Source organism: Pogona vitticeps, chromosome 2, assembly GCF_051106095.1.
Source record: "Pogona vitticeps strain Pit_001003342236 chromosome 2, PviZW2.1, whole genome shotgun sequence".
Lineage (NCBI taxonomy): Eukaryota > Metazoa > Chordata > Lepidosauria > Squamata > Agamidae > Pogona > Pogona vitticeps.
The window spans coordinates 31,050,151-31,073,499 of record NC_135784.1 but is presented as its reverse complement, the minus strand read 5'-3'; the positions used below and the strand labels follow the sequence as shown (position 1 = coordinate 31,073,499).

Here is a 23,349-nt window from a genome sequence, read left to right as displayed (position 1 = left end):
TGGGGTGGAGAACAGGCCACAGAGTGGTGGTGGCGGCAGCGCCAATTGTCTTTCAAGCCAGAGAAAGAAGGAGGGTGGGATGGGCATCTGTGTTGCTGTTGGAGCCACATCACTCCACTCTCCCTTCCACCCTTAATAGAGCCCTGTGTGCTGTGGCATCTTCTCACAACCTGGTGGTGGAAGAGGAGGAGGAGGAGGAGGAGGAGGCTCCAACAGATTATGAAGGCAGAAGGATGGTGATGCTAGCCAGATGTGCGTGTGTGTGTGTGAGAGAGTGAGTGAGTGAGAGAGAGAGAGAGAGAGATGCCCCTGTTGCAGTTCTGATCCAGAGCTGGCCTCACATCTCGCTGTCTCCTTTCCCCCTACTGTCTCCCCTTCTGTGGGGCAGCATGATGAAGTGTTCAGTTTTTTAAAAAACATATATTAAACAGATATAGCACTGAGTTGGCTTGCTGTGCATCCAATTTAGCACTGGATTCAAAGGGCTTTTTATTAAAAACACCTCTTCTGTTTTCCCCCCCAGGGGCTGGGGAGCAGGCTGAAGCTTTCCATTTCGTCATCAAGGATCAGATTCTGATGTGGCTTAAGGAAAGCGACTGCTTAAGCTACCCCATTTTGGTCCAGTCCTGGTGATTGCACGCACCAGAACTGAACCAAAATGGAGCAGTTCCTACCCACACCAGAAAAGCAAGAGTCCCTTACAGAGACCCAAAAAGGTGCAGGTGAGCAAGGAAAAGGGACAAGGTGATATGCGATGACCCGTATGTCATGTGGTCGCTGGAAAAAAGAGAGAGCCAGCCCGTCCCCAAAGTAGATAGACCAGACGACAGGAGAAAGCCCTGTCTGGTTGTGCCCTGATTTCGGGTCCTAACCAATTGTGTCCTGTTTGTGTTGTTGCTGGTTGTTTCTTTGGCATTCTCCCCCCACCACCTTTCCATCACCAGTGGACTTGAGCAGCTGGAGGGAAAAAATTGAGCGGGATACAGCCATTGCTCAGCACACCCTTGAGGACTCAGAGGATTCAGAGGAGGAAGACGAGATCCCAGCAGTCCTGGTGGAGCACCAGACAGATGTGGCCATGGAGGCTGGGGGATTCACCCAGGAGATCTACAAGGACGGGATCTTGACAATAGGCTGTGTAGGTGAGCACTCTTTTTTTCCTGGCTGGCAAAGTCACCCAAGAAGAGCTGGTATGGGAGGGAGAGGAGCAGAGCTGGGAAAGAAGGAGTTGAATGCATTCTGTAATTAGCTTGCTCTTTGCTCCGGGAGGAGGTTAACAGACAAGCAGCAAAGCACTTTAACTACTGTTGTTATATGCTGTGAAGTCACTTCTAACTTACTGCATCCCTAGTAGAGTTTCCAGGGCTTGTGTGGTGTTCAAGGAGTAGCTTATACCATTGCCACTGCCAGGGAGGTTTTTTTTTGTGGCTGAACGGAGATTTGAACCCAGGTCTCTTCAGTCCCAGTGGGATTTTCTATCTGCTATAATAGCTCTCAACAGTAGAAGCAAAGTTCTCATATTGGTATACCAAATAAGCCTTCTAGTTACTGGGTGAAGTTATTGTTAAAGGAGATTTAAAACAAATTTAAAGGCATCTTGATAGGAATGTTTCACATTCTGCCGGCCAAAGCTTGGTGTTTTTCTTTTTAAAAAGAAGGATCAACACAATGAGCTATTCCTTCTTTAAAATGCTATAATGAGGAATACCGATGAATTAGTTTCTAACCACTGGTAAAGAGGAAAAACTTGTTTTTTTAATTAAAAAATAACTTCACCAGTTCTAGAGATGAGTATTTGTAGTATTTTCTTTTAAGACTAAGGGTTTTCAGCTTGTTTCACCCACACTGGCCAAATGTCCAGACCATTTTGGGAACCAATGAAGAAAATCTTTGCATTCTACAAGTAGCACAATATATTTACTGAGAGGTAAGTCCCAGTGATCTCTATGGTGCTTACTTCTAGATAATTGCATGTACATAAGATTAAAGTGTTATAGTGGCTGGCTGGCTGGCTAGATAGCTCATTGGTTTAGGTACCTGGCTGTGGAGCCAGAGGTTGGAAGTTTGATTCCCCGCTGTGCCTCCTGCACATAGATCCAGCCTGTATAGCCTTGGGCAAGCTGCCCAAGTCCCAGACCCACCTTCAGAAGAAGGGAAATGGTCAACCACTTCTGAGTATTCTTTACCTAGAAAATCCTGGAAAAGGGTAGCCATAAGTCAGAATTGACAACACATGATGATGATGATTTGTATTGATTAAAGTGTTGGGAAGATATGGATATGAAATTCTCCTAGAAGGTTTATTTGGCGTACCATGAAGCTCAGGAGGTAGACTTGGGCCAGTTAGTCTCTCAGATGTCTTCACAGAGTTTTGTGAAGATGAAACGGGCATGGGTGGGAGATCTGCATAGACCCTGCCCTGTTCCTTAGAATCTTAGATTAAAACTGTGATGGATAATAATTAAGTGGGTGGGAAGTGATATAGTGCCATCTGCAGGTTAGAGGTGGATTATGAGGTTGCTTCATGATCTCTCCGGATGATGAGTTTTTAAAAAAGAGTCGTGGTCACTATTTGTTTGTAGTAGATGGAAACTGCTCTTTTAAAATGTTTGCTCCTGTTGGCAGTGGACATTTAAAACAAATTCCACACATTCTGTTGGGTTTGGGGCTTTTCACCTCTCCCTCCTTAATGATATCAACTTAGCAACACATACACACCCCCTTTTGTTGTGCATCTTAATTTGGCTGGATAGCTCAGTGGTTTATTGTGGAGCCATAGGTTGAGAGTTCGATTCCCCGCTGTGCCGCCTGCACGTAGATCCAGCCTGTGTAGCCTTCGGCAAGCTGCACACAGTCCCGGACCTACGTACCTTCAGAAGAAGGGAAATGGTCAACCACTTCTGAATATTCTCTATCTAGAATACTCTAAAAAAGGGTAGGCATAGGTCAGAATAGACTTGACAGGACATATTTTTTATTATTATTACTATTTGATTTGAGGAAAGCAGCAAAACACCCTTTGTTCTATAATTTCAGGCCAAAGGGCCGTGATGCCATGCCTTGTCCATACAGTATAGAAGATGCCCATGTAGCAAGCTCTGCTTGAAGAAGTAGGGAGGGCTGTCAAAGGAGGACCAGTGGAGAGGGGAAGGAAATCAGTGGAGCAGGATGGCAGGCATTTTTTTTTTTACCAGAACCAGGCTTCAGCCTGATGATCATTTTGAGAAGGCAGGAATGTTGTTGATCGATGCCATTAAGTCATGTGCAACGTGTGGGTGACCCTCTGAATTAGTAACCTCCGAAAGCTTCCTGTCGTTAACAGCTCTCACTCAGGTCAATTCCTCTCGTGTCTGCCTTCAGCTTTCCCCAGATTTGTTGCCTTTTCTAGTGGATCCTCTCTCCTCGAGGAAGGACTACGCGGTCTTCAGTCTCAACAGCTTTTCTCTTTCTCGGTTGTCTCACAATGGCAGCTGCCCTGCAGAGTGGGCTCGAGGGAGTCATAAGTGCCCATAACCATAACGTCCCAAGCTCTGCTCTCCACAGTGGTCTTTCTCTCCTGTTGTCCTGGTTGTAGGTTTTCCATGGATCCCTTCATTGCTGCCCTGTTCTCTCCCATATACAGCCCATCCTTCTGATTTTTTTTTAAAACTTTCAAACCAATGTGAATTTTAAGTGTTGGTCTGGGACGTGGTGGCGCTGTGGGCTAAACCGCAGAAGCCTGTGCTGCAGGGTCAGAAGACCAAGCAGTCGTAAGATCGAATCCACGCGGCGGAGTGAGCGCCCGTCGCTTGTCCCAGCTCCCGCCAACCTAGCGGTTCGAAAGCATGCAAATGCGAGTAGATTAATAGGGACCACCTCGGTGGGAAGGTAACAGCGTTCTGTGTCTAAGTCGCACTGGCCATGTGACCACGGAAGATTGTCTTCGGACAAAACGCTGGCTCTATGGCTTGGAAACGGGGATGAGCACCGCCCCCTAGAGTCGAACACGACTGGACAAAAATTGTCAAGGGGAACCTTAACCTTAACCTTTACCTGGGAACCACTAAGTCAGTGCAGACACGTAAGCAGGGTGGTTCAGGAGGGTTGAAAGGCTTGCTCCACCTCTGCATGGAGCAAACCAGAGCTTAGTGCGCCCCCCCTCACCCAGCATAGAACTGTGGCTCTCTATTGAAGGAGCAGTAAAGCTCCCCCTTCCTCTTTTTCTCAGCTCCCAGCCAGAGGATGAACTATTTTTACTGCTGACCTCCTCTGCAGGCCTGCTTGCAAGGCTGCTTCACATGGCTATCCACCAAGTGGGGCATCAGCCTTATTTTTTTCAGGCTTTGTTTCTTCATACAGCTTCGTTGCAGCCTTGTGGTTTATTATGCTTAATTTGGACTCTGGAGATTTTCATTCTAGTCCGTGCTGAGCCAGGAAGCCCAGATGAGGAATCTGTCAGCATGATCTGCCTCACAGGGTTGTATAGATGAAGGGTAAAGGAGGGGAGCTGTATGTACTGCTTTGAGGTTCCTTAGGGCAGTGGTCCCCAACCTTTTTGGAACAGCGGACCAGTTGGGGGGGGTGCTGCACTCCCAGGGCATGCGTGAGTGCAACACGCCCCCTGCGAGCATGACACACCTACCCGTGAGCATGACACACCCGTCCGCCATTCGGACAGGCAGAGATCTGTCTCCGTGGCCCAGTCCTTGGAAGCCCACGGACTGGTACCAGGCCACAGACCTGGGGTTGGGGACCCCTACCCTTAGGGGAAGGTGGACATAAGTGTAAACAATGAATAAAGAAATTTATAAAGAAATAGATTCATGCCCATAACATTTACTCAATTTTTGACAAGCTAAAGATCGCCTTGTTTCCTTGACTTGACTCTTTTATCTCCTTCAACCCCTATTATTGGAAGTAGATTCCTCCTCTTAATCCTTCTCTGCTGCTGGAACCAAATTTCAGCATATATCACGGCATCTGCAATCCCGCGCTTCTCTCCCTCAACTCCATTTTCAGCTCCTTGGAGTGAGTGGAGACCAGCTTTCCCTCTTTTAACATTGTGAAGCACCGTCTCCACCAAACAGGGCTGCAAAAGTAAATAGAGAACTCTGGGCCTTGAAAGGCTTGAATAAAGAGGAATTCCCATCCCAGCGAATGGCTTGGAGCCATCAAACGATGGAATCACCCTCTGATCCTGATCTCCCCCTTCTGGTCTTCTTCTCTGCAGGCTTTCCCAACGTGGGCAAGTCCTCCCTCATAAATGGCTTGGTGGGCCACAAGGTGGTGAGTGTCTCTCCCACTCCAGGTCATACCAAGTATTTCCAGACGTACTTCCTGACACCGACAGTCAAGCTGTGCGACTGTCCTGGGCTCATCTTTCCCTCTCTTGTTGACAGGAAACAACAGGTAAAACGTTATGGTGGGTGAAGGCATGTCTTACCAAAGGGATGGGGGGGCAAAGGTTCAGAGGAGATGGGCGGCCACATTTCTTGTTTTATTTTATGAATTAACGTAATTTGTATACCGCTCCCAATTAGTGCCGAAGCACTACTCCGGGCGGTTTGCAATAAAATACGCATAATCAGGATGGAGCAATATAGTGAAAGCAATATAGCAGTCTAACGACATAAACAATGGAACAGAGGGCACCAGAGCAATGATGGAACTAAAATAAAAATACAATGAAAATAAAAATAATGGTGACCGGACAGAGATGTACAATCAACTCAACTCAGCTAGGGTTGGAGTGGAAAGCTTCCTTGGAAAGCCATGCCTTCAATTGCCTCTTAAATATCAGCAGGGAGGAGGCCAGGCGAAACTCCTCTGGGAGCTGGTTTCACATGGTGGAAGCCACTGCAAAGAAGGCCCTGCCACTTGTAGATGATTTATGGGCCTCCCTCAGGGTGGCCAACCGAAGGAGCCTCACCATTCCTTGGCTTCTCTTTGGCAATGGGATACTTTATATTTCTCCACCTACTCCTTGCCTCACAGGAATGTTGCAAGAATGCCAAAGGAGAACAAATAGGCTTCTCTGAATTTGTCCGAGATGGATGGAAGAACACAGCCAGAGAGCAAATGAATGAAGTGGCATTAGATCTGATTTAAGCCTGGTCTGATTCTTTGCGGTTGAAGGACAAAGATGTACATTTGAATGAGCTTGAGGGGGGATATACTGATAAGCATTTTATAGAGCCCAAGTTCAATGTCAGATAGTTCATAGATCTTGAGCAGCTGAGTCATTTGTGCTCCCCTTCTCTGTGCATGTGTATAAGAGTGACTAATAAACAGAAGTACGTTAGCAAAATGATTTGGCTTTCATCTTCATCGGTTGCTCTAGTAAAAGTATGTGGTTTCCAAGAATAACATTCTGAGTATCTTATCATTTAGAGAGAGGGGAAAAACAGCAAAGTGTGCTTAAAGAGTTATCTGGGTGGCTTAAGCATGCAGGCTACACATTTTCTCTCCCCAGCTCCTTCCTAGCAAGCTGAATACTCAACTTACTGACCTCAGAGGATGGGAGGCTGAGTGAACCTTGAGTTGGCTATGTGGGATTAAACCCATGTTGTGAGCAGAGTTTTAGCTGCTATGTGTAACCTCTGCACCACGAGGCTCGCAGAAAGATAGCTACTGTGTCACCCAAGGAACTGCAAGTAGCTGCAGGGGTTTCTTTGTTAAAAACCCAGTTCCTTGCTCGTAGGCCATGCTACAGATGAACAGAATGTTTCATTGCTGCGTGAAAGACAGAAGAGTGTAGTGGTTAGCGTTGGATGTGAGAGATCTGGGTATTAATTCCCATTCATGAAGTTCACCTGGGTGACCTTAGGCCAGCCACCGTTTCTCAGACTTTTCTCCTTCACAGAGCAGTTTCGAGAATAAAGTAGGTGTTGGTGGGGCATGTACTCTGCCTTGAGCTCAGAGAAGGAAAGGATCTATAGATATAAGAAATAAACAAAATGATAAATCAGATGGGACTCCTGCCTGCTCTTCTCTGCTCAGGCAGATGTGAGACTCGATGAGAGGCCAGCAAACTTCTGTTTTGAACAAAGATTTCTTGGGGGGGGGATTTCCACAGGGGAACAATGTCCCTCTTTTACTCTGGCTTCTTGGTCAGATATATAGGAAATGGAATTTTGCAGGCTTAGGTGTTGACCTCTTTCCTCTGCTTTTTAGATCCTGGCTGGTATCTACCCGGTTTCACAGATCCAGGAGCCCTACACGTCTGTAGGATACCTTGCCAACCGAATTCCCATCCAGGCCTTGCTCAAGCTGCAGCATCCGGACGCTGAACACGGCAAACCCGAGCCCCCGTGGTGCGCCTGGGATGTTTGTGAAGGTAAAACGGCTGCAGGTCGTCATACAAAGGTGCCATACTCAAATTTAGCAGAAAACCTGGGGTGGAAAGGATGAATCACTTTTCATGCTTTTGCTGAAGTTCTGTCATCATGAAAAGGAGCTAATATTGCTTGATCTGGAAATCAGGAGGAATTTCCTGACGATGAGAACCATTAAGTAGTGGAACAGCTTGCCTCCTGACGTTGTGGGTGCCCTATCGCTGGAGGTCTTCCAAGAAAAGATCGGACAGCCATCTCTCTGGGATGGTATGAGATCTTCTGCCTTCAGCAGGGGGTTGGACTAGAAGACCTCCAAGGTCCTTTCCCACCCTCTGACAAGTCTAACTTGGACACTCTTTCCGCTTCCCCTTAGCCTGGGCTGAGAAACGAGGTTACAAAACGAGCAGGGGAGCCCGCAACGATGTCTACCGAGCCGCAAACAGCCTCCTCCGCCTAGCCGTGGACGGGCGCCTCTGTGCCTGCCTGCGCCCACCGGGCTACACTGCAAACAAAGGTACCCAGACCGTGTCACATTCCCCCAGCATTCCCAGAGTGGGGAGTTGTGGAAAAGGGAGGTTATCAAGTGGAGCTGTGGAGAAGGGCCGGTCTTAATAGGAAATACCTGGCTCATATTCAGAGAACAGGTTTTCACTGTTAAAAGCCCAAATTACACTGCCTTCTGCGTGATCTTGTTCACGTGGCTAGATCAGTAAAAGAGAAATCCTATTGGGTGTCACACCTCCATTTCAGTTCTGAGTCGATGGAAGTGTAAGGAAAGGGCTTACTTCAGCATTCCCCAGAATGTCTGTTTCCAGATGTGCTGGGTTCCATTTTTCATTATTCCCCAGCAAAGTTGTTGCGTTCAAAGGATGAGCTGTCAGTGTTGGGAGTCAGAGGAAAGTTTCTTAATTGGACTATGGTTCTTACAATTCACCAGCCAGCTAGGGAATTAGAGGAAGTAGCTTCTCGGAGTTCGCCCCCTCCCCTGTTGGACAGGAGAACGGATTCTGAAATCTAGGGCTGGTACTGTTTTTTCACTTGCATTCCCACTGGCATCTCCCACCTAGGTTAGAACTGACCCCCTACTCCACCCCCCCCCCCGAGCAATGCAGTGGTATTGACAGCCCCGTCTCCTTCCCTGCAGCCATGTGGGAGCATCACCCGGAGGCTGCTGAGATTGCCGCATTGCAAGAGGCTCACCAGCGTAACAAGCATAGCTCCGGCGAGGAAGACGAGGCAGAAGACGACGAAGACGACGAGATCTCCAGCTCGGGGGAGGAGGAGGATGAAGAGAAAGATCGGGATGCGGACGAAGAAGGCGAGGAGGAAGAGGACCCGCTCTCTGCCCCCAAAGTGGGGCCCAGCCAGCCTGCCCCTTCCAGGAAGGGGAAGCCGCTGGCAGGACGGAACTTGTTCGCTTTGCTTGGAGAGGATGAATGTTAGCAGCTTCTGCTGCTGGATAGACTGAGAGGGTGGTTCTGCCCTGTCCCGTCCCCACCCCGAGCTCATGTGAAATCCCCAGGCTCCAGAGCTTCTGTATATCAATAAAGGTAATGTTTATTTCTCGGCCTGTTTTCGTCACTGTAGGGAGGATGTGAGATGCACGAGAACAGAACACAAAATTGACCCCTCTGCCTCAGCATGCTATCCATTAACAGTAGCCACACATCTAGGACGGGAAACTCTTTGGCCACCTCTGTGTTTTGACCCCAGCATTTGAGCTGTCCAGTGTGCCAAGGGAAGGAAATGGGTTTTTTTTAGATATTTTGGGCTGCAGCCTTTGTAATACCTACCTATCTGTCAGTTTTGTGGTCTAGCCAAGAACATAGGGAGATAATGCCTTGGAACTGGGACTGGAAGTTTGAAAATTGCTGCGGTCAGGCTGGCTGGGGGGGGGGGTTCAGGGAAAGTTAGTCCAAGACAGTCACTTTTCTAATCTCAGCTTAGAATCATGAAGTTGGAAGTGATCTGACACTCGTTCTGTTCCAGCACACACATCCCTCCATGATGTCGGCTGTGCCATGCAGAATGCAGCTGCAGTAGCTCTTAAAAAGACAACTATCTGGGCTGTGCTTGAATACCTCCAGCAAAGAAGACCCCAGCAACCTGGGAGATACCTTTTATCAGGTGTATAAATTTGGGCAAGGATGGAAGTAGCACCTCGCAGCGCAAGCAACAGAACTCACAGCACAAGATACCAAATACGGGTGGTTCCTGCTCAGCACAATAATGCAAAAAGAGCAACAACGGGCATATCTTTTTCTTCTACCTCAGGGCTTCCCAACTTTGGGTAGCCCAGGTGTTTTTGGACTGCAACTCCCAGAAACCCCGGGCAGCAAAGCTAGTGGCGAAGCGTTCTGGGAATTCCAGTCCAATAATAATAATAATAATAATAATAATAATAATAATAATAATAATAATAATAATAATAATAATAATAATAATAATAATAATAATAATAATAATAAATTTAATTTAATTTATACCCCACCTATCTGGTCAGTGAGGACCACTCTAGGTGGCTGAGTGCCCGAATGCCCGAGTAGCCCAAATTTGGGAACCACTGCCCAAGATGAACCCATTGTGGTCATTACATAAGGCCCTTGATTGCTCTCTCACCACTTACTGGCTAATTATAATCTTGAACAGGATTTTCTTAGTGACTGTGAACAGATTGTAAAAACTGACTCTTTGAAACAAAGAGCATTGCTGTCTAGGTTTTAAACTTTCAGGAAACATCTCTCAGTTGCATATTTTAGCCTTAAGGCAGAATTTCTTATGGATTTAACACACGGTGAGGAAATTTCTGGCCAATGTATTCTTGAAGGCTTTCACGGCCGGGATCTGATGGTTACTGTGAGTTTTTCGGGTTCTTTGGCCATGTTCTGAAGGTTGTTCTTCCTGACGTTTCATCAGTCTCTGTGGCCGGCCGGCACAGGATGCCTCTGCCATGTCCTCTGAAGATGCCCATGGCCACAGAGACTGGCGAAACGTCAGGAAGAACAACCTTCAGAACACGGCCAAAGAGCCCGAAACACCCGCAACAACCATCACATTTCTGGCCCTTCCCATTAGTGCCAGTTAGCCTTGTGCAACATGATGGAAGTAGGAGTTCACCACCAACAAGAGGGCCCAAAGTTCCCTACGCATTTTAGCAGAACCTCCAGGGTTTGCAACTCCCAAAAGTTTGGAGAGCTGAACAGGCAATGTTCTGGTTTTACATAAGGGAGCTTTGTGTGTTCTTGGGGGCGCCATGAGCATGCATCTCAGATCCAAGAGAACCACCTCAGGTCAACCAGTTGCATAAGCATCTGTATGAAAGGCTCTTGCAGGTGTACATAGGTGTAGTCAGAGCTTGGGAAGTCTATTTTTATTGAACTCTAGTAGTTCCCAGCTTTGGAACCCCAGATATTCTTGGACTACAGCTCCAGAAATCCTGGCCAACACAGCTAGCAGTGAAGGCTTCTGGGAATTTTAGTCCGAGAACATTCAGGGACTCAAAGTTGGGAACCACTGCTCTAGAGTGTGTGGCTGATGCTGGGTGTATATGTGGGGAATTCTGGGAGTTGTACCTGAGCAAGGTAATTTTTCCAGACTCCTAAATGCAGAAATATCATTAACATCTTTACTTGGATAGTTTTGTAGAGACTCTCCTGATGGATAAGACTGGCAAGAAGAAATGTCTATTGCCTTTTTAAAAAAAGAGATGGGTAGAGACTCTGTTTTTCCATTCTTGGGTGGGTGGGGCCTGTTAATTTTGTGGGGGGGCACGCACTAAATTCTGCCAGAGGGTAGGGCTGGGCAGACTGGACTCGCACCAGGGCTTGAACAGTTTGCTTGTAAAGGGTTTTTAATGCTGAGGGTGGCTGTTTGGCATTGTTGAATTGCAACTTTTATCTCCCCTCACCATTAGCTATGGTGCCCAAGATGGATGGGAATTATCGTCCATAGATACCAAAGAGGAGGGGAACAAGGACATTGCCCAGTCTTGGCAGTGTGGTGTGCAAAATCAAGCACACTCAATGGCTACAATGAGTTTTAGCTCCAGGAGTTAGGAGATGGCTCCAGAAGTACTCCTCTCTACTTCCGTCAGCATGTCCTCTTCAGCTGGGTCCAGTCTGCACCTCTGCCCACATGGACAGGACAATGCAAACAGTGATGGTGGTGCATCATCTTGTCAGGGCTCATAGGTTCACAGGGGACAAATTACAAACAGAAGCATAGAGGAAGAAGACCAAGGTTCTGGAAATCAGCAGTGGTCCCCATGTTTGGATGGAAACCCTCTCCAGATGCCTGTTACTGTCAGCCTACAGCACCAGTCCATTATTACAACTTCTGCAGAGGCCAGATATCCATCTATGGTATATTTAGAAGTTACTAGGTGGAGACCTGACGTAATGCCAGCCGAAACCCCCAAACTCACCTAATTTTCTGAAAATACGTTATCTCAACACAGCTAAAATCTGCGTCCAGGTGAAGGATTATTTTATCACATAAGATTTAGCCTGAATATCAGGAAAAAAACTTATTAACTGTTAGAGCAGTATAACAATGGAACCAATTACCTTGGGAGGTGGTGAGCACTCCAACACTGGAGGCATTCAAGATGAAATTGGACAGCTGTCAATCAGATCTGCTTTGATTTGGATTCCTGCCTGGAGCAGTGGGTTAGACTCAGCTTTATCTGTCCCTTCTGACTCAGTTCTTCCGATTGTATTCTATTAACTTGTTTCACTCCTTCATACTAAGAACACATAATTCTGCCTTCTCCACCCTTGCTCTATTTTCCTAAATGTTTAAATGTAGAGACTGCTTGATTAAAAGTTTCCTATCTCCTCATTTTAGGTTCCAAGGCTTCCTTGGGATGGGGGGTGAGGGGTGGGGAGAGACCTTTTAATTGCCAAAAATCACCACTGCATCACCAGCCTTGGGGTAAAAGGGAGCCTCAGAACCTAAAATGGGAGAACAGGGTATTTTTTAATTAATTTAAATTACATTTTACCATCAAAGCTAATGATATCCCCAGTTTCTGCTACTCCTGTCCGGTCATTATTTTTATACTAACAGGATTTTGGCCAATGATTGCAATGATTACAAATCCTGTTGCAAGTTACACAAAAGGTGTAATTGGTACGGGTGAGTTGCCCCAAGTTAAGATATCTCCTTAGGCATTCTCTCTCTCAGGACACAATAATGCCTGTGGAAACTTCTTAATGTGTGGTAATATACCTCTAAAAGTTTCACTTTTAGGAGATGAAAACAGTTGCACCATAAAAGGAATGAAGTTACCCCTCCTTCTGTTGCAATCCTGATGTGACTTAGTTATCCCCTGGTCACAGTGAAAAGAGAAAGATAACTTGCGTGATTTGCCACCAGCTACTTCCAGGTGCCAAAGGAATCATCCTCTTTCTAGAGCAGTAGTTCAAAATCTTTAGCTTTTCAGATGATTTGGAGTTCAACTCCCAATAATCCCAGAATACTGCCCAGGGCTTCTGGGAATCGAAGTCCAAAATAATCTACTGGGACAAAGATTGAGAAGCACCAGCCTAGAACAGGGGTTGTCAACCCCCGGTCTGTGGCCCAGTGCCGGTCCGTGGACTTTCCAGAACTGGGCCGCGGATATGGATCTCTGCACGCCTGTGCGGTGGGCGTGTCACACCCGTGGTGGGTGTATTACACTCACACGGGGGTGTCGCACTCATGCAGGGGTGTCACACGTGGGCAAGCGCGACACCCATCGTATGAGTGTGACATCTCCCCACCCATGCATGGAGCTGACTCCCCCCAGCTGGTCCGCGGTCCCAAAAAGGTTGGGGACCGCTGGCCTAGAGAGTAATTTCAGGATAGGAACCAAAACATGATAAGCCCTGCCCTCCTTGAGCACAAGGAACAAGAAATTAAGTTCCAGGACAGAGTCAGTGCTTTCTAGGTGCCCAAGCCTTCACAGTAAATGGGTTGCATCTGTTCAGGAATGCCTGAGGCACATCTTACTAAATCAAACAGAAGAGCTTGGTTTCTTCACATTTGTTTTTGAGGCAAATGATTCGGAAGGTGTCAGGAGAAACACAGATTTGGCTTCTAGGAGCAGTTACCACCCCTTGTTTTGGGAAATGAGAACAAAGCCCCAAAGATTTAGAACAATCTGGGGTGAAGCTGTGCCCCCTGCCAGGTTGCTGGACTACAACCCCCATCATCCCTGATAACTGGCCCTGCTGACTAGGATGCAGCCAGTGACATCTGGAGATTCGCAGGTCCTACATTCCTGATTTGAATCTAACTTCTAGTAGAGAGCAAAAGCAATCAGAAGAGAAACATTGAGATTTTTAAAAAGTTACTTTACCAAACATTATTTTCTCACAGTGGCAATTTCCATTTTGCTAAATAAAAGAGCTTTGTTAGCATTGGCATACAGATTTTTTAAAATATATATTTTTTTCAATAAAAGCATGGCTGCATTTAAAGTGAAATATTCGTAAATGTGCAAGGCATTAGATTATAAATTAAGGCTAAAATCTTTCTGGATCGGATACAGCCCAGCAAAACCTGTAATCCTTAGCATCCTGTCCTACTGAGGATTTTGGATCCAGATTTGGAGAGATCTTTCCCATCTAAGTAAGAAACAAGGCTTGTTTGAGGATCTGGACTTATTAGTGCACTCCTGCATTTATTTTTAGTTATATAAATCTAAACATGATGAATTCCCATCTTCTTTCTAACTCTAAGTTGGGGTATATACTTTCTTTCCCAATACACAGTAACTGTTTATGAGCCCCACGACAAGAAGCTGTCAGAAGCTGTTGTCCGACCAAATGTTTTTGTACTACAACTCCCATGAACAATTGCCAACGTGGACATTAATCGGGGCATGATGAGAAATGGTGCCCAAGAACATCTGGAGGACCACAGCATCCCTATCCTTGTCTTAAAGGAGAAAATGTTTCCAGGGTATCAAGATTTATACTCCCAGTCTCAGAGAATAAAATGTAGGAACCCTAATTTACAACATGGCACATAATCATTAATTAAACCTAGTCAAGATTTTTTTTAAAAAAAATATGCTTTTAAAAAATTATTTAGCAAGTCGCATGTAAACCAACACAATCTCCCTCCCTTTTTCAGCAGACGAGAATAGTCCCATCAAGTCTAATATTAAGGCAGTGGGATATGTTTGGCTGAACTCACATCTGTCCTAGATGATGCTGAACTCACATCTGTCCTGTTTGGACCATGCTGAGGGTTGGCCAACCACATCTGGAGGGTTACACTTTCCCCTTCCCTATACTGTACTAGTTTTTAAAAGGGCCATGGACGTACTGGATGGCTAGCATTTTGGCATGAATTGTTTCTAATGCATTTTCTTTCTTGACCCAGACAGGCCTCTGCCTCTTAGTGAAAGGAGAATGGCTTAATCATTAAGTGACTCTTGGATGGAAGAACAAGCAAGAGAATAAGTGATTAATTCTGCATAATTGCTGCATAGAATGCCTTGGAGCCACTGTTCCAGAGGCAACAGATCTATAGAATTTTTTTTTCTAATTTTCCTAACACATTGCACATGATCTCTAGCATGCTTGTTAGTGAAACAAAAAGCCTTTGCTTAAAAAAAATACATGTTGGCAAAATCTTTGCAGTAAAAATGTTGATAAAAGTTTATTAAAACATGAAAAGATGCTGCTGAAAGGGGAAAAAAGATAAAAGACAAAGCCATGTTCTCTGTGGCCAAAGTATATTACAGTACTAAGAAGTGCAGCTTCACCTCTTTCTTACACCAGCAAGGCTGTTCTGCCTTCCCCTGCAAAAACACTGCCTGTTGGACTGCCCGCCTGCCTTGTGGCTATTAAAAAGACACAGAAAGGCCTTCTGAAGGTGAGGGTGGGGATGATCACTTGGATTCCAACTACCAGGGACTCTTGCTGCTCTTCCTTAAAGAATTTGTCAAAATCTGGAGGGGGGGGAGTCCCCAATATTTACCTTTAACTCATTACAAAACTCTGGTGTCCTGAGTTTCCACTTCTCCTCACAGGATTCAAATCTGTTGGACTGGTTTGAATCCAACCCAACAGGATGGTTTAACCTGGGAATTAAGATCTAGAAGCTCCACACACCTATTCTGAGGGAGTCAACAAAGAGTGGGAATGCTGGAAGCGAGGGATCCTGGGTTGTTTCGGTAGGCCACTAAACCCTGAGTGCATTAAAGCAAAAGATGTTAAGACACAGCGCATCCATCAGTGTTCAGCATGGGAGGAACTCAGCCTGTCTGGTCCTGAGGAGCCAGACTTGAGATGATCTCCTCACTCAGTTCGCCTTGTAGGCTGAGGGCCCGTTTTGAGCCAACAGGTCACCATAGGCTGCCTCTTCCCGAGAGAAAACTTGGAATTTCTTGTCCAGCTGGGCTCGGAGGTAGAGGTAGTCTTGCTGGTCGAGGCTGTGGGCACAAGTCAAGTAGGCCGTGAAGAGCACGGCGAGCAGCAGGCGGTCCAGGGAGAGGCACGGAACAGCCCAGAGGATGAGGAGAAACTCCAGATACACAGGGTGGCGCAGGTGGGAGAAGAGGCGGACGACCTGCGAGGACTTCACCGCCAAGGGGTCTCCCATGCCGAGGCAGTGGTAATAAACCTGGGAAACAAGAACAGATATAAGAGAAGAAACACCAGCATTGTGAGGAGAGGGTTTGCAGGGGTAGATCACACTGTGGCGGTCACTTTCTTGCAGCCTGGCCTACCCCACGGGGCTGTTAACAGTGAGAAAGTGGTGAGGAGGTGTCACATCTCTATTTTAATCATAATAACAAAGAATGAATCAAACCTGGCTTGTGATGTGCAAACCTGCCTCTGCTGACAAGCCACCATTTGTTAACCAGTCACTTATCAGTACCTGAACTCAAAACTCGTTGTCTAACTCGCATAGTTATAACATGGCTTGTAGTGACACCTGGACCTGTAACCACTATCTTGTTTTTCTCAGCTATCTACAGGGGGAAAGCAGCTGCCAAGAGAGGCAGAAGAGAAACAAACCAGAAGTAAGAGAAACAAATCATGATTAACACAAATCACAGCTTCTAGAGCCATATGACTCAACCAGTTTTCCTGCAAAAGTAATAGTCCTGTTCCCCCCCTCCCCAAACATGGCTCCGCTCATTTTCTCTTCATCAGGTATGTCACTGGAGTGTGAATGATTTGGGAACTGCAATCTCTCTAGATGGCAGGGAAGGGGGAAACTACTTGGTACCTGTTTGACCCCCATCAGCTCTGCATAGTCGAAGATGAGGATGATGCTAAAGATGACCAGCCAGGCAATGAAGTGGAGGATGAAACAGATGAGGGGCACCCAGGTAACCCAAGGCTCAGTGCTTGTATTCCAGAGCATTGGACCATCCCGTACTGGCTGCCAGTACCTCAGCAGTAGCTATAGGGGAGGAAAAAAAACACGTGCACGAGTTACGCCTATTTGCTTGCACACCTAACAGCAGCTGGGGATCAGGGGACTCCATGACTTGCAATCATATCATGGATTTTGTGAGATCTGTGCCATGCAGAATCTGGAGACATTAGCCAAATCACACGCGGAATTTTTAAAAGGTAAGGCTCTACCCTCATAACCGCTCACAAATATCCAGTGGTGCCTTGCAAGACGATTGCCTCGGGGGACAAAAAAACTGCAAGACGATTGGTTTTTGTAATTCCTATGGTGCCTCACAAGACAGTTTTTTTCTATGGCCGTGCTTCGCAAGACTTCCCCCCCAATACCGATGCCTCGCAAGACGAATAAATTTCATTCGTCTTGCGAGGTTCCCATAGGGAACCTCACAAGACGATTTTTTCGCAAGACGATGATTTTCGCAGAACAAATTAAAATTGTCTTGCGAGGCACCACTGTATATATTTCTCCAAGGTAATTTTCCCTTCAGTATACCAAAGGCTATCCTGAGCTGATTAAACTCACAAGTGTAGCTTGGAAGACCCATTCCCAGGACAGACCTGTAGCAAGGAGAAAAGACGAAGCTGGAACTGCAGAGCTGGTTTGGGCAATCCTACGACGGCTTTGAACCTGCTTGTGTTTTATGTACTGACATACAGTGACCGTAACAGGGCTTTTAAGGTAAGTAAGATATTTAAGGAGTAGTTTTATCAGTTCTGACTCACTAACCATGGTAGTGATTAGTGGTTCCTTCCCAACTCTATGTTAGTTGGAATCTGAATCCAGATCTTCTGTGTCTTGATTAGCACACTGGGTATCTTGGAGAAGTCACAGCTGACCAAATCAAAACAGCACTGTGTCAGGAGAATGTATTCTGCACTTAAAACTCAATTTATCTGCACTTAAAACTCAATTTATCTGTTTCATACGCTTCTGTGCTACTTTATGGATGGAGCAACATTTCTGTCCTGACTTCTGGCCTTCAGAGTCTCTTCCTTTGTTCTCCCAAAGGGAGGTGCCTACCTGAATGGCCAGTGCTGTGCAAAAGACATAGAAAGATCTCTGCAGGACCCCAAAGCAGCCACCGGTCCATCGTTTGACGCTCTCAGTGGCCATAAGGCTGTGCTGAAGGATGAAGAGAACGATCAAGCCCATATCCACCATCAGGGGACGGAGAACCTTGGGATCCGTCAGGGAAGCTCCCCATTGAGGATGAGAGGCAGCATCTGCAAAAAGAGAGGAGGCTGGGATAAGAGATCAGCTGCATCTTATTGAATGTAACAGTTGTCAAGTGCACTTTTGAGCCTAAAGAAAGAGACATTAGCTCTCTGTTATCTTAATACAACGGTCAGCGAACTGCAGTCTATGGGCCACATGAACTGTTGCATCTGCTTTCTGCTGCTCTCAGTGTATCCTTACTTGTGCAGAATATAAAATAACGATTACCACCCATGCTACCAAAATCATGACGCTTCCCTCGCCCCCTTTCCCATTCTATTGCTTTCTTCAGAGACAGAAAGGCCCTCCTCTTGGTCTCATTGCCGCCAAAGGTATGGTTGATGGGGATACCAGGGAGGGCCTTTCTTTGTCCTAATGCATTCCCAGTCCCCAGGAAGTGACTGGGCAACTACGGGCAAGCTTCTAACCTTAGATTTCCACTTATTCCATTAATCTGGGATAAAATACTATTGGCTGTGTCCTTTAAGCTTTGTATACCAGACTGACTAGGTAGGCCACCCAAAGAACAAAAATAGCCAACTGAGCCCTGTGGCTAAGGGACTTTCTTTAGACGCCCAAACTCTTGTTCCTCCAAGGATGAGAGAGCCACATCGTACTGTTAAAGTGCCAAGCCTCTAAGGTTTAGATGAGCTTCTGAAAGGAATTGCCCAATAAAACAATAAAAATCAAGCTAACTAGAGAATTCACCATGCTATTCTATATTACCATTGCTAAGCCTCCTAATCAATCAACAAAGGCTATAAAATCACTCCCTTCTCTCCCTTCCCCCCCCTCGCTCACATACATGTAGCCCCCCCTTTCTATTACTGTACTTAAATTAAAGTTTCTACATCTTGATGGTATCCAGTGTTTATTACTCCTGGTCTGCAACTTTGAAATAGTTCTTCTGGCAGGACAAAACAAACAGCTGCTTCTCAGGCCACGCCATGACACCTGTGAAACTCTGAAAAGCAAGTACTACAAAACCCATCTCCTCACAAGCCTCATTGAACGACTGTAACTACAGCTATGTATTGGGCAGTGTTTGTGCGGTGAAACTCTGACACGGCAACACTGGCACACCAACACCGGCGCTGGAGTACAAAACATTTGTGAGCAGTTCAGATTGCAAGGGAACCAAGAACACCAGCAGTCCGTATTCTTTGACCGAACGGATCATTGTCAGTTTGTTGTTGTTGTTTAGTCATGTCCGACTCTTCGTGACCCCATGGACCAGAGCACGCCAGGCCCTCCTGTCTTCCACAGCCTCCCAGAGTTGGGTCAAATTCGGTTTAGCTGGATTAATACTTCGCACAGGCCTTCAGGGCAAGAAATAGCCTGAAGGGGCAGGCTGAGGCCTCAAAATAAGGCTGGTCACCCTGGCATGGCTGCTGTGCCACTGCATGATGGGGGATTTATTAACCTCAACTGCCACTGTGTTGGAAAGACCCAACAACCGCCCAGCTGCAACAACAGCCAATTTTGACAGGAGAGGCATATACTAAAGCCTAAGAGCCACAGACAACAACAGGTTTTTGAGACATTTGGTGGTGGTAATAAGTGCGGCCATTTTTGGGAGCCAAGGAGAGAAGATTGATGCCAAGGAGAGAAGTCTGATGCAAAAGTCATGCAAAAATGGGGAGATGGCTAACAGGCACGTGCCTGCCAGCAAACTGGGGGGGGAACCGTTGCTCGCCACCTGAATCACAAGATTCCCCCCCCCCCGTCTCCCTCCATTGACACTGCTGATCTGGCGCCTTGAACCACCGCACCACCACCATCACCAGGTTTTAGGGGGCAAATGGATTTATCTTTAATTCTTTCTTCCCGCCCGCTTGTCCCGTTTGCAAAGCCCTCAAGGCGAGGAGCCAACTTGCAGGCGAAGGACTGCCCTGGAAAGAACACAACGTGTTACAACATGGAAATAATATTTCCCCCCCCCCCAAGAGTTTGCAAACGTTACTTCTTCGGACTAGCGCTGCCGCGGCCAGATGGAAGATTCTGGGATTGAGAGTGTCCCCCCCCCAAAAAAAACCCAGCAAGGTTTCCAAAGCTCTGTTCTTTCTCGGATTCAAGTTTTATTCCTCCCGCCCTTTTCCCTTTATTTTCACAGTTTAACCGTTTCAGACAACACTGTTGAGCGATCGCAACGTGCCTTGGCGTCTTCAAGCCCGGGCAGCCTAAGAATATGTACGCAAAATGAAATCTAAATATATAACTACTGTTAAAAGTCTCAAGAGGACAGACAGCACTGCAAAAACACACACACCCCGCAAAAATATCCCATCTCCCTTCCCAAGCCCGCCCTCCCGTCCGGCCCCTCTTTGGTGGGCTCCCGCCCAAGGACTCGCACCTGCTCGGGCTTGGGGCGGCCCGAGGACAGCCCGAAGGGAGACGAAGCGGATCAACTCCACGCCGGTCCCGAAGGTGAAAAGGAAGCTGCCCAGGGCCGGGACCAGCAGCAGAAACTGCAGGCCAGCAGCCATGGCGGGGCCAAGCGCTTCTCCCGCGGCCTGGAGGTGCCGCCCCGCTCGGGGAGGGGCTTTCCCCCCCCACCGGAATCCCCACGCCCAGACGTGACGTCACAAAAGCCTAACTCTAGGAGAGGGTATTCCTGGTCCAGGAAAGGCGCGCGCGGGGCTTTCCTCGAATTCCCAGACTCGAATGACGTCACACAGACTACAAACAACAGCGCCCTGCTCTAGGACTCCCAGCTAGCCCCGTGACGTCAGAGAATGTGGACCTCGGAGTTTGGAACTGCCTGAGCCTTTGATGTCATACCAGAATATTCCCAGGGAAGGTTAAGGAAATTTTTTCTGCTTTCCCCAGGGAAAGATTACTATGGGGCAGTGTGATCAACCCAACCTAGGTACAGTATTCACATTTAACCTGCCCTTTCTTTTCCCAGGGTTTGCCTTAAGCCCAAATCATAAGAGCCAAGCAGCTTTTAACTTGAAACATAACGTTACCTTCTTTATTTAAAAAGCATAAAGACTGTATTATAAAATTCCCTGGAAAACCCAAACCCAGGCCCTTAGATATGTCCTCTCTGGGCATCTTTCCTTCTTTTTCTAGCACCCCCTGGCATATCTTGATTGGTTCTCCATTCTGATGTCTTCCACTTTCTTCCTGTTGTTGCTAGGTAGAACATTTGAGGGTTATGTCACCGGCAGAATGAAAAAAGAAACCACCCCTTGTAGTCCCAAATACAGTATTGCACAAAAGCGAGAGTAGGTGGTACCTTTTATTGGACCACTAAAAAAAAAAATACTGTAGCAAGCTTTTGAGGTTGAAATCCACGTCGGCAGGCTCTAAGCACACTCCTTTCATTTTTGATCCAGAAAAAAAAAATGTCCAGAAGTTAACGTTACAAATCTGACAGAGAGGATCTGTTCTTCTTGTGAGGCTAGGCCTCTTCCTGTCTTTGTAGTGAGGTTCTGAATTTTTACATCCTGGCTTTTGAGACTGAAAGACTGGGATCGCCCTGCTCTCTCATACACACTCACATTGCTTGCTGAAACAAGGTTTTCTTTAGCTGTGGGGGTAGGGACAGGCCACACAAAGAAAGGCACAGCCACTTTCAAATACTGTAGTTAATTGACTGGGGGGAAGGCCTGTCTAAAGAGTCAAGTTTTTGAATGGCTTTTAAAAACGCCCAGCGAGGGAGCCAGATGGATTTCCATTGGGAGAGTATTCCACAGCCGAGGGGCCATTGCCGAGAAGGCCTGGTTTCTTGTTCTTTCCTTCCGTGCCTCTCTCGGCGTAAGGCCCCTCAGCCGTCCCTGCTGGCTTTGTTGAGTGATTCGGGTAGACCTGGGTGGGAGAAGGCGATCTGCCAGGTATCGAGGTCCCAAACCATTTAGGGCTTTATATGTAATCAATAATACTTTGAAATCAATGCGGAAACGAATGGGCAACCAGTGCAAAGCAGCCAGGGTGGGGGAGATATGCTGATATTTCCTCACCCCACTAAGAAGCCTGGCTGCTGCATTTTGCACCATTTGAAGTTTCCGCATCAATCTCAAAGGCAGCCCCATGTAGAGTGTGTTACAATGGTCTAAATTTGAGATTACGAGTGCATGGACAAGAGTAGTGAGGGCACCCCCATCAAGATATGGTCGCAGCTGGGCAATCCGCCATAGGTGAAAATAGGCGGAACAGACCACGGATGCTGCCTGGGTTTCCATGGTAAGCGCCAGGTCCAGATGTATCCCCAACCTCGCTCTTTGCGGTGAGGGTCGACCCCCCAAAAGAAAGGGAGTCACCCAAACCATCTTGTCCAGGTTCAGCCTCAACCCATTCAACTGCATCCATTCCAGTACAGTCTCCACGCAGCGCTGGAGGGACGGAACGGCATCCACTGAAGTAGGTGAAAAGGAAATGTAGAGCTGTGTGTCATCAGTGTACTGATGACACGATGCGCCACACCCCCTGATGACCCCACCCAGGGGCCTCATGTAGATGTTGGAGAGATGATCAACCCCTGCGGAACCCCACAATTGAGGCTCCATGGGGCCGAAACATTCTCACCAAGCTGTACTCTCTGGGGACGGTCCTCCAAGAAGGATCGGAGCCAGGCAAGCGCCAGGCCACCAATTCCCAGCTCAGAGAGCCTCCCCAGGAGGATACCGTGGTCAACGGTATCGAAGGTGGCTGAGATGTCAAGGAGGACGAACAAGGACGTATTGCCCCCATCGGCCTCCCTCAACAGGTCACAGTGTGACCAGTGCTGTTTCCGTACCATAGCGCGGCCTGAAGCCTGACTGAAATGGGTCCAGGGCATTGGTTTTGTCCAAAAGCACTTGAAGCTGGTCTGCCACCACCCTCTCCACCACTTTGTTTAGGAAGGAAACATTGGCGACGGGCCTATAATTTCCAATGTCATCCGCCACCAAATTTGGTTTCTTCCTATGAGGGAACTATGCTAAAACAAAAGAAGAGATTCCAAGGCTCAGAAAAGGAGACCACATGAGGGTTTCTGAAATGAAGGGTGTGTGTGATAAGGGATATGAACAGAACTTCACCACCAAGATATTTATAGTGGATCGGGTTATCAAAAGAGCAAAGAGATTTCTATACTTGTTAACAGATTATGAAGGGGATGCCATTGTGGGGACTTTCTATCCCGAAAAAGTACAAGGAATTAATGCCAGAGAAGACAGGGTGTGCAGGATTGAAAAGATTATAGGCACTAAAGGTAGGGGCGCAAGAAAAATCCACTTAGTTAAGTGGTTGGGCTGGCCTAGTAAGTTCAACAGCTATACAGGATCTTGTGATCCTGTACAGAAGAATAGAGAGGAATGTGAGTGATGGTGGCTTTAACATCACGCTCCCCAGCAACACATGTCAGGACATCTTCCCCCAAAATACAAGTGCAAACTTTACAACGATGCTACCCCAA

The 23,349-nt window shown here is 47.0% G+C and overlaps 2 protein-coding genes across 3 annotated transcripts in view; one reads left to right on the top strand and one right to left on the bottom strand.

The window, feature by feature from the left end:
- The window catches only part of GNL1 (G protein nucleolar 1 (putative)), a 35,160-nt gene extending 26,281 nt beyond the window's left edge, over positions 1-8,879 (top strand). Inside the window, exons 8-12 of one of the 2 annotated variants that reach the window (XM_020812311.3) lie at positions 945-1,142; positions 5,210-5,388; positions 7,153-7,315; positions 7,687-7,827; positions 8,458-8,879. In XM_020812311.3, the coding sequence (XP_020667970.1) occupies positions 945-1,142; positions 5,210-5,388; positions 7,153-7,315; positions 7,687-7,827; positions 8,458-8,756 (980 nt within the window). In that variant the 3' untranslated portion in view covers positions 8,757-8,879. Of the gene's footprint in view, positions 1-944; positions 1,143-5,209; positions 5,389-7,152; positions 7,316-7,686; positions 7,828-8,380 lie in introns of both variants that reach the window. The other variant, XM_020812312.3, reaches the window with a different exon arrangement.
- A 4,748-nt stretch (positions 8,880-13,627) lies between these two features.
- On the bottom strand, positions 13,628-20,513 carry NRM (nurim). Its single transcript, XM_020812316.3, has 4 exons — positions 20,302-20,513; positions 17,754-17,956; positions 16,542-16,718; positions 13,628-15,929 (listed from the first exon to the last, which is right to left on the bottom strand). Exons 1-4 carry the CDS (start codon positions 20,432-20,434, stop codon positions 15,609-15,611), a joined length of 834 nt encoding a protein of 277 aa, XP_020667975.3. The 5' UTR covers positions 20,435-20,513; the 3' UTR covers positions 13,628-15,608.
- Positions 20,514-23,349: the final 2,836 nt, after the last annotated feature.